We start from the raw sequence: 13162 nt of genomic DNA, 5'->3' as shown, positions 1-13162 counted from the left end.
TAAGTATTTTAAATAATTAGTTATAAGTAACATGTAATCAGAATAAAACTTGCAAGGATATTTACATCTATAAACCAATGACCTGCTTACAGGGCTTGTGACTCATGGTGTAATTATCCACTTTTCTTTGAGTTATTCATGCAACTTTATATCATTTGTTTAGAAGCAAATATACTGTATATTAGGTTGTACGATAAAATAAATTAGGGCAATTAAGATTATATTAAGATTGCAGTAATTGGATTTTGCTAGATGAGTTTCCAATGTATATAGATTTTCATTGTTTTTCTCTTGTAACTTGATGTTTTCTGTTTTTGTCCCAATTATCATTTTTCGTATATAATTTGCATGATGTTTCCAAAAATACAACTTTCTGGAAAAAAAAAACTTCTCCAACATTCATAAGTTACAAATGGTGCATTTTATTTTTCACAATACTTTAATAGTGTTAAATGTATATTCAAGATATCGTGTACTGGAATGGTTTTGATCTCTTTCGCCATTCTTCATTTCAGATAATGCCCTTTTATTGATTTACCATTAGTCATGGCTGTAATTATTATTTAACTATCTAGCTTCATCTGTATGTCTAAAATCCACTTGACAATGCTGCACAGGCAAATTAAGTCGTTCACTGCTAAGATGTCCTGTCATTGATAACAGCTATAATGGTCAGACCTATATCAACCTAAAACATCTTTGAAAATACTTAGCAGTATAAAGTGCACCCAGACGCGATATATATATATAAAATAAATGTATAAAGCTGTAAATGTAAATAAATGTATAAAGCTTCACAAATAGTCGAAGAATATGTGGCTGATGTTATAAGCCAGGATAGGTGTAGATCAGTAGTTGGAGTCGCTGCCACTCACTCACACAGTGCTGGATGGTGAAAACAAATCCGTTGTTGTTTTCACTACTACACTTAGAGAAGTCTGTGCCTATATATATATATATATATATATATATATATATATATATATATATATATATATATATATTTTTTTTTTTTTTTTTTTTTTTTTCTCCCTCTCTCTTTCCCTCTCTTTTTCTCTCTCTATTTCTCCCTCTCTCTTTTTTTCTCTCTCTCTCTTTTTTTCTCTCTCTTTCTCTCTCTCTCTCTCTCTCTCTCTCTTTCTCTTTCTTTCTCTCTCTTTCTCTCTATTTCTTTCTCTTTTTCTCTTTTTTTCCTCTCTTTTTTTCTCTCTCTTTCTCTTTCTTCCTCTCTATTTCTTTCTCTCTATTTCTTTCTCTTTTTCTCTTTTTTTCTCTCTCTTTTTTTCTCTTTCTCTCTCTCTCTGTCTGTCTCTCTCTCTCTCTCTCTGTGTCTCTCTCTCTCTCTGTCTCTTTTTCTCTCTCTGTCTCTCTCTCTCTGTTTTTCTCTGTCTTTCTCTCTTTTGCTCTCTTTCTCTCTCTCTTTTTCTCTTTCTCTCTCTCTCTCTCTCTCTCTCTCTCTCTCTCTATGTATTTGATTTATATATTTTTTGAAGTGCATATTATTTTAAGCCTGTTATTTTAAAACTATTACATTTTCTTTTGTGATTCAGACATAGCATACCATTTTCAAAAGTTTCTAATTTACTTTTGTTATCAACTTTTCTTTGTTCCCATGATTTTCTGTGTTAGAGATACCTAGGTAGGAATCTGGAGCACTAGTGCTGCTATCTAGTGCTCTTGCAAATGGGCCGGCTCCTAAGCATGTGTCCCTGCTTTTCAACAAAAAATGCAAAGAGAACAAAGAAAAAATGATAATAAAAGTAAATTAGAAAGATGTTTAATTGCATGCTCTATCTAGAGTCTTGAGTTTCCAAATCCTTTTAATTTTTCTCACATTTATTTTGTATTTTTTCAACATTACATTTGAATAAAATGTAATTTCTTTCATGTAATTAGCAAGAGTCCATGAGCTAGTGACGTATGGGATATACATTCCTACCAGGAGGGGCAAAGTTTCCCAAACCTTAAAATGCCTATAAATACACCCCTCACCACACCCACAATTCAGTTTTACAAACTTTGCCTCCTATGGAGGTGGTGAAGTAAGTTTGTGCTAGATTCTACGTTGATATGCGCTCCGCAGCAGGTTGGAGCCCGGTTTTCCTCTCAGCGTGCAGTGAATGTCAGAGGGATGTGAGGAGAGTATTGCCTATTTGAATGCAATGATCTCCTTCTACGGGGTCTATTTCATAGGTTCTCTGTTATCGGTCGTAGAGATTCATCTCTTACCTCCCTTTTCAGATCGACGATATACTCTTATATATACCATTACCTCTGCTGATTTTCGTTTCAGTACTGGTTTGGCTTTCTACAACATGTAGATGAGTGTCCTGGGGTAAGTAAGTAAGCTTATTTTCTGTGACACTCTAAGCTATGGTTAGGCACTTTTTTATAAAGTTCTAAATATATGTGTTTAAACATTTATTTGCCTTGACTCAGGATGTTCAACATTCCTTATTTTCAGACAGTCAGTTTCATACTTGGGATAAATGCATTTGTTTCGATCATTTTTTCTTACCTTAAAAAATTTGACTTTTTCCCTGTGGGCTGTTAGGCTCGCGGGGGCTAAAAATGCTTCATTTTATTGCGTCATTCTTGGCGCGGACTTTTTTGGCGCAAAATTTTTTTCTGTTTCCGGCGTCATACGTGTCGCCGGAAGTCACGTCATTTTTTGACGTTTTTTTGCGTCAAAAGTGTCGGCGTTCCGGATGTGGCGTCATTTTTGGCGCCAAAAGCATTTAGGCGCCAAATAATGTGGGCGTCTTTTTTGGCGCTAAAAAATATGGGCGTCATTTTTGTCTCCACATTATTTAAGTCTCATTATTTATTGCTTCTGGTTGCTAGAAGCTTGTTCACTGGCATTTTTTTCCCATTCCTGAAACTGTCATTTAAGGAATTTGATCAATTTTGCTTTATATGTTGTTTTTTCTTTTACATATTGCAAGATGTTCCACGTTGCAACTGAGTCAGAAGATACTTCAGGAAAATCGCTGCCCAGTGCTGGAGCTACCAAGCTAAGTGTATCTGCTATAAACTTTTGGTATCTGTTTCTCCAGCTGTTGTTTGTATTGCATGTCATGACAAACTTATTAATGCAGATAAAATTTCCTTTAGTACTGTTACATTACCTGTTGCTGTTCCGTCAACATCTAATTTTCAGAGTGTTCCTGATAACATAAGAGATTTTATTTTTTAAATCCATTAAGAAGGCTATGTCTGTTATTTCTCCTTCTAGTATACATAAAAGTCTTTTAAAACTTCTCTTTTTTCAGATGAATTTTTAAATGAACATCATCATTCTGATACTGATAATGGTTCTTCTGGTTCAGAGGTTTCTGTCTCAGAGGTTGATGCTGATAAATCTTTGTATTTGTTCAAGATGGAATTTATTCGTTCTTTACTTAAAGAAGTATTAATTGCATTAGAAATAGAGGATTCTGGTCCTCTTGATACTAAATCTAAACGTTTAAATAAGGTTTTTAAATCTCCTGTAGTTATTCCAGAAGTGTTTTCTCTCCCTGATGCTATTTCTGAAGTAATTCCAGGGAATGGAATAATTTGGGTAATTCATTTACTCCTTCTAAACGTTTAAGCAATTATATCCTGTGCCATCTGGCAGATTAGAGTTTTGGGACAAAATCTCTAAGGTTAATGGGGCTGTCTCTACTCCTGCTAAACGTACTACTATTCCTTAGCGGATGTTGCTGCAGCTTCAACTTTTTGGTTAGAAGCTTTAGCGCAACAAGTAACATCATAATTTTATAGCATTATTATTATTCTATAACATGCTAATAATTTTATTTGTGATACCATCTTTTGATATCATTAGAGATGATGTCAGGTATATGTCTCTAGCTATTTTAGCTAGAAAAGCTTTATGGCTTAAAACTTGGAATGCTGATATGTCTTCTAAGTCAACTTTGCTTTCCCTTTCTTTCCAGGGTAATAAATTATTCGATTTTCAGTTGGATTCTATTATCTCAACTGTTACTGGAGGGAAGGGAACTTTTTTACCAAAGGATAAAAAATCTAAGGTAAATTTAGGTCTAATAATAATTTTTCGTTCCTTTCCTTACAACAAGGAACAAAAGCCTGATCCTTCATCCTCAGGAGCGGTTTCAGTTTGGAAACCATTTCCAGTTTGGAATATATCCAAGCCTTATAGAAACCTATAGCCAGCTCCTAAATACCCATGAAGGTGCGGCCCTCATTCCAGCTCAGCTGGTATGGGGCAGTTTACGTTTTCTTCAAGGAAATTTGGATCAATTCCGTTCACAATCTCTGGTTTCAGAACATTGTTTCAGAAAGGTACAGAATTGGCTTCAAGTTAAGGCCTCCTGCAAAGAGATTTTTTTCTTTCCTGTGTCCCAGTAAACACAGCAAAGGCTCAGCATTTCTGAAATGTGTTTCAGATCTAGAGTTGGCTGGAGTAATTATGCCAGTTCCAGTTCTGGAACAGGGGCTGGGGTTTTATTTTATGTCTTCATTGTACCAAAGAAGGTCAATTCCTTCAGACCAGTTCCGGATCTATCTATATTGAATCGTTATGTAAGGATACCAACATTCAAGATGGTAACTGTAGGACTATCCTGCCTTTTGTTTAGCAAGGGCATTATATGTCTACAATAGATTTACAGGATGTATATCTGCATATTCCGATTCATCCAGATCACTTTTAGTTTCTGAGATTCTCTTTTTAGACAAGCATTACCAGTTTTGTGGCTCTACCGTTTGGCCTAGCGTCAGCTCCAAGAATTTTTTTCAAAGGTTCTCGGTGCCCTTCTGTCTGTAATCAGAGAACAGGGTTTTGGTATTTCCTTATTTGGACGATATCTTGGTACTTGCTCAGTCTTCACATTTTCGCAGAATCTCATGCGAATCGACTTGTGTTGTTTCTTCAAGATCATGGTTGGAGGATCAATTTACCATTCAGTTCATTGTTTCCTCAGACAAGGGTAACCTTTTTAGGTTTCCAGATAGATTAAGTGTCTATGACTCTGTCCTTGTCAGATAAGAGAAGTTTAACATTGATATCAGCTTGTCAAAACCTTCAGTCACAATCATTCCCTTTGGTAGCCTTATGCATGGAAATTTTAGGTCTTAGGACTGCCGCATCGGATGCGATCTCCTTTGCTCGTTTTCACATGCGACCTCTTCAGCTCTGTATGCTGAACCAGTGGTGCAGGGATTACACAAAGATATCTCAATTAATATCTTTAAACCGATTATACGACACTCTCTGACATGGTGGACAGTTCACCATCGTTTAGTTCAGGGGGCTTCTTTGTTCTTCCGACCTGGCCTATAATCTCAACAGATGCAAGTCTTACAGGTTGGGGAGCTGTGTGGGGGTCTCTGACGGCACAAGGGGTTTGGGAATCTCAGGAGGTGAGATTACCGATCAATATTTTGAACTCCGTGCAATTTTCAGAGCTCTTCAGTCTTGGCCTCTTCTGAAGAGAGAGTTGTTCATTTGTTTTCAGATAGACAATGTCACAGCTGTGGCATACATCAATCATCAAGGAGGGACTCACAGTCCTCTGGCTATGAAAGAAGTATCTCAAATTTTGGTTTGGGCGGAATCCAGCTCCTGTCTAATCTCTGCGGTTCATATCCCAGGTATAGACAATTGGGAAGCGGATTATCTCAGTCGCCAAACGTTGCATCCGGGCGAATGGTCTCTTCACCCAGAGGTATTTCTTCAGATTGTTCAAATGTGGGAACTTCCAGAAATAGATCTGATGGCTTCTCATCTAAACAAGAAACTTCCCTGGTATCTGTCCAGATCCCGGGATCCTCGGGCGGAAGCAGTGGATACATTATCACTTCCTTGGAAGTATCATCCTGCCTATATCTTTCCGCCTCTAGTTCTTCTTCCAAGAGTATTCTCCAAGATTCTAAAGGAATGCTCGTTTGTCCTGCTGGTAGCTCCAGCATGGCCTCACAGGTTTTGGTATGCGGATCTTGTCCGGATGGCCTCTTGCCAGCTGTGGACTCTTCCGTTAAGACCAGACTTTCTGTCGCAAGGTCCTTTTTTCCATCAGGATCTCAAATCCTTAAATTTTAAGGTATGGAGTTTGAACGCTTGATTCTTGGTCAAAGAAGGTTTCTCTGACTCTGTGATTAATACTATGTGACAGGCTCGTAAATCTGTATCTAGAGAGATATATTATAGAGTCTGGAAGACTTATATTTCTTAGTGTCTTTCTCATCATTTTTTCTTGGCATTCTTTTTGAATACCGAGAATTTTTCAGTTTCTTCAGGATGGTTTAGATAAGGTTTGTCCGCAAGTTCCTTGAAAGGACAAATCTCTGCTCTTTCTGTTCCTTTTTCACAGAAGGATTGCTAATCTTCCTGATATTTCATTGTTTTGTACAAGCTTTGGTTCGTATAAAACCTGTCATTAAGTCAATTTCTCCTCCTTGGAGTTTGAATTTGGTTCTGGGGGCTTTTCAAGCTCCTCCTTTTGAACCCATGCATTCTTTGGTCGTTATTTTACTTTCTTGGAAAGTTTTGTTTCTTTTGGCCATCTCTTCTGCCAGAAGAGTCTCTGAATTATCTGCTCTTTCTTGTGAGTCTCCTTTTCTGATTTTTCATCAGGATAGGGCGGTGCTGCGAACTTCTTTTGAATTTTTTTACCTAAGGTTGTGAATTCTAACAACCTTAGTGGAGAAATTGTGGTTCCTTCATTATGTCCTAATCCTATGAATTCTAAGGAGAAATCATTGCATTCTTTGGATGCTGTTAGAGCTTTGTATTATTATGTTTAAGCTACTAAGTCTTTCCGAAAGACTTCTAGTCTATTTGTCATCTTTTCCGGTTCTAGAAAAGGCCAGAAAGCTTCTGCCATTTCTTTGGCATCTTGGTTGAAATCTTTATTTCATCATGCCTATGTCGAGTCGGGTAAAATTCCGCCTCGAAGGATTACAGTTCATTCTACTAGGTAAGTTTCTACTTCCTGGGCATTTAGGAATGAAGCTTCGATTGATCAGATTTGCAAAGCAGCAACTTGGTCCTCTTTGCATATTTTTTCTAAATTCTACCATTTTGATGTGTTTTCTTCTTCTGAAGCAGTTTTTGGTAGAAAAGTACTTCAGGCAGTGGTTTCAGTTTGAATCTTCTGCTTATGTTTTTCATTAAACTTTATTTTGGGTGTGGATTATTTTCAGCAGGAATTGGCTGTCTTTATTTTATCCCTCCCTCTCTAGTGACTCTTGTGTGGAAGATCCACATCTTGGGTAGTCATTATCCCATACGTCACTAGCTCATGGACTCTTGCTAATTACATGAAAGAAAACATAATTTATGTAAGAACTTACCTGATAAATTCATTTGGTGGTTATGATTTTTTTATATAAAGCACAATTATTCCAATTCCTTATTTTATATGCTTTCACACTTTTTTCTTATCACCCCACTTCTTGGCTATTCGTTAAACTGAATTGTGGGTGTGGTGAGGGGTGTATTTATAGGCATTTTAAGGTTTGGGAAACTTTGCCCCTCCTGGTAGGAATGTATATCCCATACGTCACTAGCTCATGGACTCTTGCTAATATGAAAGAAATGAATTTATCAGGTAAGTTCTTACATAAATTATGTTATTAACTAATTTTAGCTTAATAGTTTCTCAAATTTTAGGTGGGTGGTCAGTAAAATTAGCTGGGTGGTGTGCCCATTAAGTAGATCCTAGGGAGAACACTGGATCCTGACTTTTCTTTTGTCTCCTGCAGGCAGTGGTTAGCAATACAGAAATTAAGGAGTAAAATTAAGAAAAAAGTGGACACCAAAGCAAGCAAAGGAAGAAAAATTAGGTGAGTGATTTATAGATATTTAATGCAGAGGCCCTTATAAAATTGTGTGTGTACAGCTAAAAAAAATGTTTTTTTTGTTAAAGAAAAAACAAAGCCCTACAAAATGAGAGATTTTTACTACTGCTATTACTGAAAAAAGTTAGGCTTTTCCTATAGTTGACAATTAATAGAATATTTTCTTCTGACTGTGGAATTGTCTTGGATTAGATGGTATGACCCATTTTCAGTCCCACAGCCACTAGGTGCCTTGGTTTTTAAGGGACTGACTGAGCCCTGCCTGGACATGGCCACTGGACACACCCATGGACTGCCTGTAGCCCTGCCCCTTCGACCATAGCACTCTTTCTTCTGCACACAGCCCCACCCTTAAATTACCAGTGGGCTATTGCCCATAAGCTTTTAAAAAGACATGAAACCCAACATTTTTCTTTCATGAATCAGATAGATCATACAATTTGCAAGAATATAAAGTGAACACATCAAATTAAATAATAGGAGCAGTGATGCACTAATGGGCGCTAACTAAAGACATCTGGATGGCCAATGACAAGAGGCATATATGTGCAGTCACCAATCAGTAGCTAGCTAGCTACCAGTAGCACGTTCCGACTACTGAGCCTGCCTACAGGATACCAAGTGAACAAAGAAAATTAGGTAATAGAAGTAAATTGGAAAGTTTGTTTAAAATTGTCTGATCTATCTGAATCATGAATGAAAAATGTTGGGTTTCAGGTTCCTTTAACCCACGGGTCAAGTCCTACAAAAAAAAGTGTGGAACCTCACCAAGACTTTCACTCCCCTTAAAATTAATATATTTTTTATATATATATTTATATATATATATATATATATATATATATATATACACTGTATTTATATGTATATAATCTATACACTTTTATTAATGAAAGCAAATTAAATGAAGGGTTAAATGGTTGCCTTTGGGCCTGAGAATCCTCCTCTGTCACAGAGTCTCACCTACCTTAGGTGCAATAGTCCTATTTATACTGAGGGGAGCTAAATATCCCCAGAGCAAGCCACACAGAAATGTAAGCACCATTTGTTACACACATTGCGGGGTGATCACACAGCAGGACCACTGACAGTCTTATATTTAGTTTATTGTAGAAAGTGTTGCCCATTACTAGATTACAACAATACGAGTCAACATCGTTATGGTTACATGGGTTAGGTTGAAAAGACAAATCTTAAAGAATGAGGTATAAATTATTCATCTTTTGGCATACAAATAGATACTTTTATATATCAAGAAATCATAAAAAGGTGAGGATACTTGCAGGTGGATATTGTGTCTCTATTTTATATTATTATTATTGATAGTGGTACTGGAATATATTAGTATTGTTACATTTATATTTTATAGGGAGTTGGACTAGGGCGTCCATTCTCTGTAATTTAGGGAGGTTATTAGGTATCAATATAGTTCTGAATTAAAGAGGGTATTCTTGGGATCGGAGAGGAGTGTTCGTCCGTCCAGAGGTAAGGGGGAAAGGGGGAGGAGGTGGTTCCAGGTTTGGTGAAGTTCCTTAATGTTATGACTTAGTCTGGGAAAAGAGCAATCCATGGGTACCAGATTCTAACATGAAGGTCAGTCTTATCCATGACTCTAAAAGAGTATTGTTCCATTAGCCTGATATGCCTGACTATGGACAAAATTTGTGTGAATGATGGAGGTGTTTTGTTTCTCCATGCTCTGGCTATAGCTAACTTTCTTTTACAAAGATATGACGAGTCCACGGATTTCATCCTTACTTGTGGAATTTATCCTCCTGCTGACAGGAAGTGGCAAAGAGCACCACAGCAGAGCTGTATATATAGCTCCTCCCTTCCCTCCCAATCCAGTCATTCTCTTTACCTATGTTAGTACTAGGAAGAGGTAAAGTGAGGTGTTAGTTTTATTTTCTTCAATCAAGAAATTTTTATTTTAAAATGGTATATCACAATAGTCCAGCACACACTGCAATAATATTAGGTGCACGCTATAGCTGGGCACTGCACCACCCAGCAAAAAGTATCCAAAATAAAAAGAATAGCAGCACTCCAATGGAAGATTCTCCAATTTTTTTATTTTTTTTTTAATTATATTTTTATTGAGGTTATGCGAAATATACAACATAGATGAGATATCATAAAACACAAATAACAAAAATAACGTAACTCTTCCAGATAGCACATTACAAAAGCAAAATATCACTGTGGCTGTTTATGAGTCAGAATTTGAAACCTCTATTTTATATTATTTCTATAATTGCTTCCTCCTTGACTTAACAGGTCACTTTTGGACCTATGGAGACTAATGTAATCTATGCAGAAGAAATTAGCTTCTGGTGTGGTCACTTTTGGACCTTGGTATAGAAAGGTGGGGGGGGGAGATCAGCAGGCTAAAGCTGCTCTGTAAGACGATATAACGGGGGGGGGTAGGGCTTTAGAAGTTGTTAAGGCGTATTGGCTCTGGAAGTTAGCTAATTCTATATTACATACCTAATGAAGTACATTCTTAAAGGGATGTCTCTCTGAAAACATAGTAGAAAAGGGAAAAACACGGTAATATAGGGGTTTCAACGAAGGCACAATACGACTTGGTTGCCAGATGCAATAGATGCAAGATATACAAGGGGCTGAATAAACAATAATATTACAGTAATATTCAGATAGTAGTAAAATGTAGAATTCGATACCCTTTAACATAAATAATAATTATCCTATAGGACTGTTAGATGCAACTAGAAATGGACTACATAAAGTAAATGCTTAGTAAAACTTATACCAATTATGTGGTTATACAAAGGGATTCCATGAGAACTTAATACAAATCTTTATATCGTGAATTAGTTTCTAGACTACCTGCACTGTTTAAAATCTATACCATGGTAGAGTAAGCTTAGCAGTTAAACATTAGGATATAAATGAGAACTTGTAAAAACAGTAGCAAAAACCACTAAGGTTGCACAAGTGCTGAGGAGTATATGTATTGCGAGGAGGTTGCCCCAGTTTATAGCATGCTTTCAACTACTTGAAGATGACTTAGCATGGGGAATCTGATGCACGACACAAATAATAACCGTCACATTAATTGCATGGGGTGGCGCAATATGTCTCATAATCCAGACAGTGTGAGACCATTTCAATATATTGAGCCTTACAAGACCTAAGCTTAGTGTTCTAGAGGAATCCTACTCTTTTAGATATGAACTATCCCGGGTAGCACCAAATAACTGCCAAATCTATCCAAACTCTGACTTAGACAAATTTACCCCAGAGGTGGATTGGAACAAAATTGGATCGGGAAGGCTGCAAAACTCTTATATGTGTGGACTTAGGTAGGACCTCAGAATATATTAGAAATAAAAAATAAAAAAAAATAATTCCTCATCCAGCTTACAACTAGACTCCCCTAACTAGATCGTTGTCTATACAACTGTATTGGTATAAATATTATATGACTGCGTAGTATACGGCCACACAGATTAGGAAATAAGAGGGTAACATAAAAAATTGACCTAATGTGAACTACCCATCATGTGCAGAAAAAGCTGCTATGGTTAACAGTGTATATGGGTGCATCTAAAATCAGGTATACCAAAGTGAATAGGAGTGGTAATGGAAAACTTAGCACTTTCTTAACATTAAACATAACATAGTGGTCAAGGTTCTGTTAGCCTGTGTTAAATGTATATTGTATATAACTTACATACACTAACCTATATATATTTCTTTTAGTTTTAGCAGCTATTTATGACTAGGTATAAGAATTTTGTCACATGCTTGAATGGTCAGGACACATCGTAATAGTGTACAATAATACCCAACAATATATGAACAATGAGAAGTAACTGAATAGTTCACAGATCTATTGTATTCTAAAAATTAAAGCAGGACACATTATTAACATAGGGTGTCATCCACATAGAGATAACCAAGCGCCTTGTAATGGCCAGTTAATGTTTGTTTTACAGTCAGCCGACTCCTCTTTTCTGTAGTGGGACATAGTGAGAGGTACAGCAAATGAGGGGGCCAAGCCGATAATGTTGAACCATCATATATGAGAAAGTTTCTTGGGTGTAAAGCATGGGGGATTGTATGTCGTTATTGGGCCCATAGATTGTGGGGATGAGAGTCTCCATTTTCACTGAGAAACGCTGAATATTACTTCTGCCCCCACTTACGTTAACAGCCTGTACCGCAATCCTCTCTTCCCTGAAATAATGCATATCCCGTGTTCCATAGCCAGCTCTTCCAACACAGGTCTCAGCTGTGAAAGGCTTGTCGTGCAGGTCTGCAGTCATATTGGCGTTTTCAAGTTTAGGTTGAGCACATGGGAGTATCGGATCTCTAGGGCAGACAATGGTTTCCTGCTGCCTCGCTGACTTCTCCATGTCTAGCGCGGGATCTGTCTTGGGATATGTATAGTCTTCACTTACTTCGGCCGTGACGCATGGCAAAACCTCTTTCTTGCAATCCGCCATTATAATCGCGGCACTAGGTCCCTGAGCTCTCGCAGCTCTCAGTATATCAGAGAGATCTTCAAAATCGCGGGACATTTTACAGTCCAAGTCCAAAAGTAATGCTCGCATCTGTGCAACGAAATCCTCCTCCATGGTTATATAGTGAGAGTAAGATCAGCTTGAGAGATACTGCTCTGTTTGATAGTTTCCAGAGAAAAATACCACTCTCCCGGTTAGCCCTCAGACCGGGAGAGGGGGGTAGATGGAATTGTGAGGTGGGCCGCAGCAATACTTCTTAGCCGAGCTAATAGATGTCCTCCGGTGGATAAAGTCACTATGTGAATGGCTTTATCAGGGTTGGATTTAGCTCGTAGCAAGGCAGGAAGAGTTATAATAGTAAAAAGCTGTAAATATAGTAGTTAAATAACTCTCTTTTTGAAGGTAGTAAGGAGAGCCAAATAGATATGCGTCTGGCCCTGTCTGCAGCTTAGTCACGCCCCCCAGATTCTCCAATTTTTATTTCATAGCCAAGAGCACAAAAAAACAGCAACGTTTCGGACTACATCTCCTTCATCATGCCATAAATACACCATTTCCACTTCCTCCTTAAATACCCCTTAGGACACACCCACCAAACAGTTAACTCTTTCTACACCAAAGTGGTGACATTTTCTCATTAGCATATGTAGATATCCTAATGCTTAATATTACTACATAACAATCAAATACCTATTCACCTTTACAAAAAAGAAGAAAGAGGTGAAATGTTACACAATGATTTGGAAGCAACAATCAATATTATAAAAATAATACTTAAGTTCATCTTAATTTCTTTTTCCTAGTTTTTTTCTTTTTTCTTTTTTTCTTTATCTCTTTTTACTCTT

The 13162-nt window shown here is 37.2% G+C and overlaps 1 protein-coding gene across 1 annotated transcript in view; it reads left to right on the top strand.

Moving 5' to 3' along the window:
• LOC128653488 (protein AATF) overlaps positions 1-13162 on the top strand; it is a 451438-nt gene that overhangs the window by 390589 nt on the left and 47687 nt on the right. The window contains exon 10 of the mRNA XM_053706822.1: positions 7732-7812. Within this exon, the coding sequence (XP_053562797.1) occupies positions 7732-7812 (81 nt within the window). The remainder of the gene's footprint in view (positions 1-7731; positions 7813-13162) is intronic.

This window comes from Bombina bombina, chromosome 3 (assembly GCF_027579735.1).
Source record: "Bombina bombina isolate aBomBom1 chromosome 3, aBomBom1.pri, whole genome shotgun sequence".
Taxonomy (NCBI): domain Eukaryota; kingdom Metazoa; phylum Chordata; class Amphibia; order Anura; family Bombinatoridae; genus Bombina; species Bombina bombina.
Note: the sequence above shows the minus strand (reverse complement) of the source record. Positions and strands in the feature narration are given on the sequence as shown.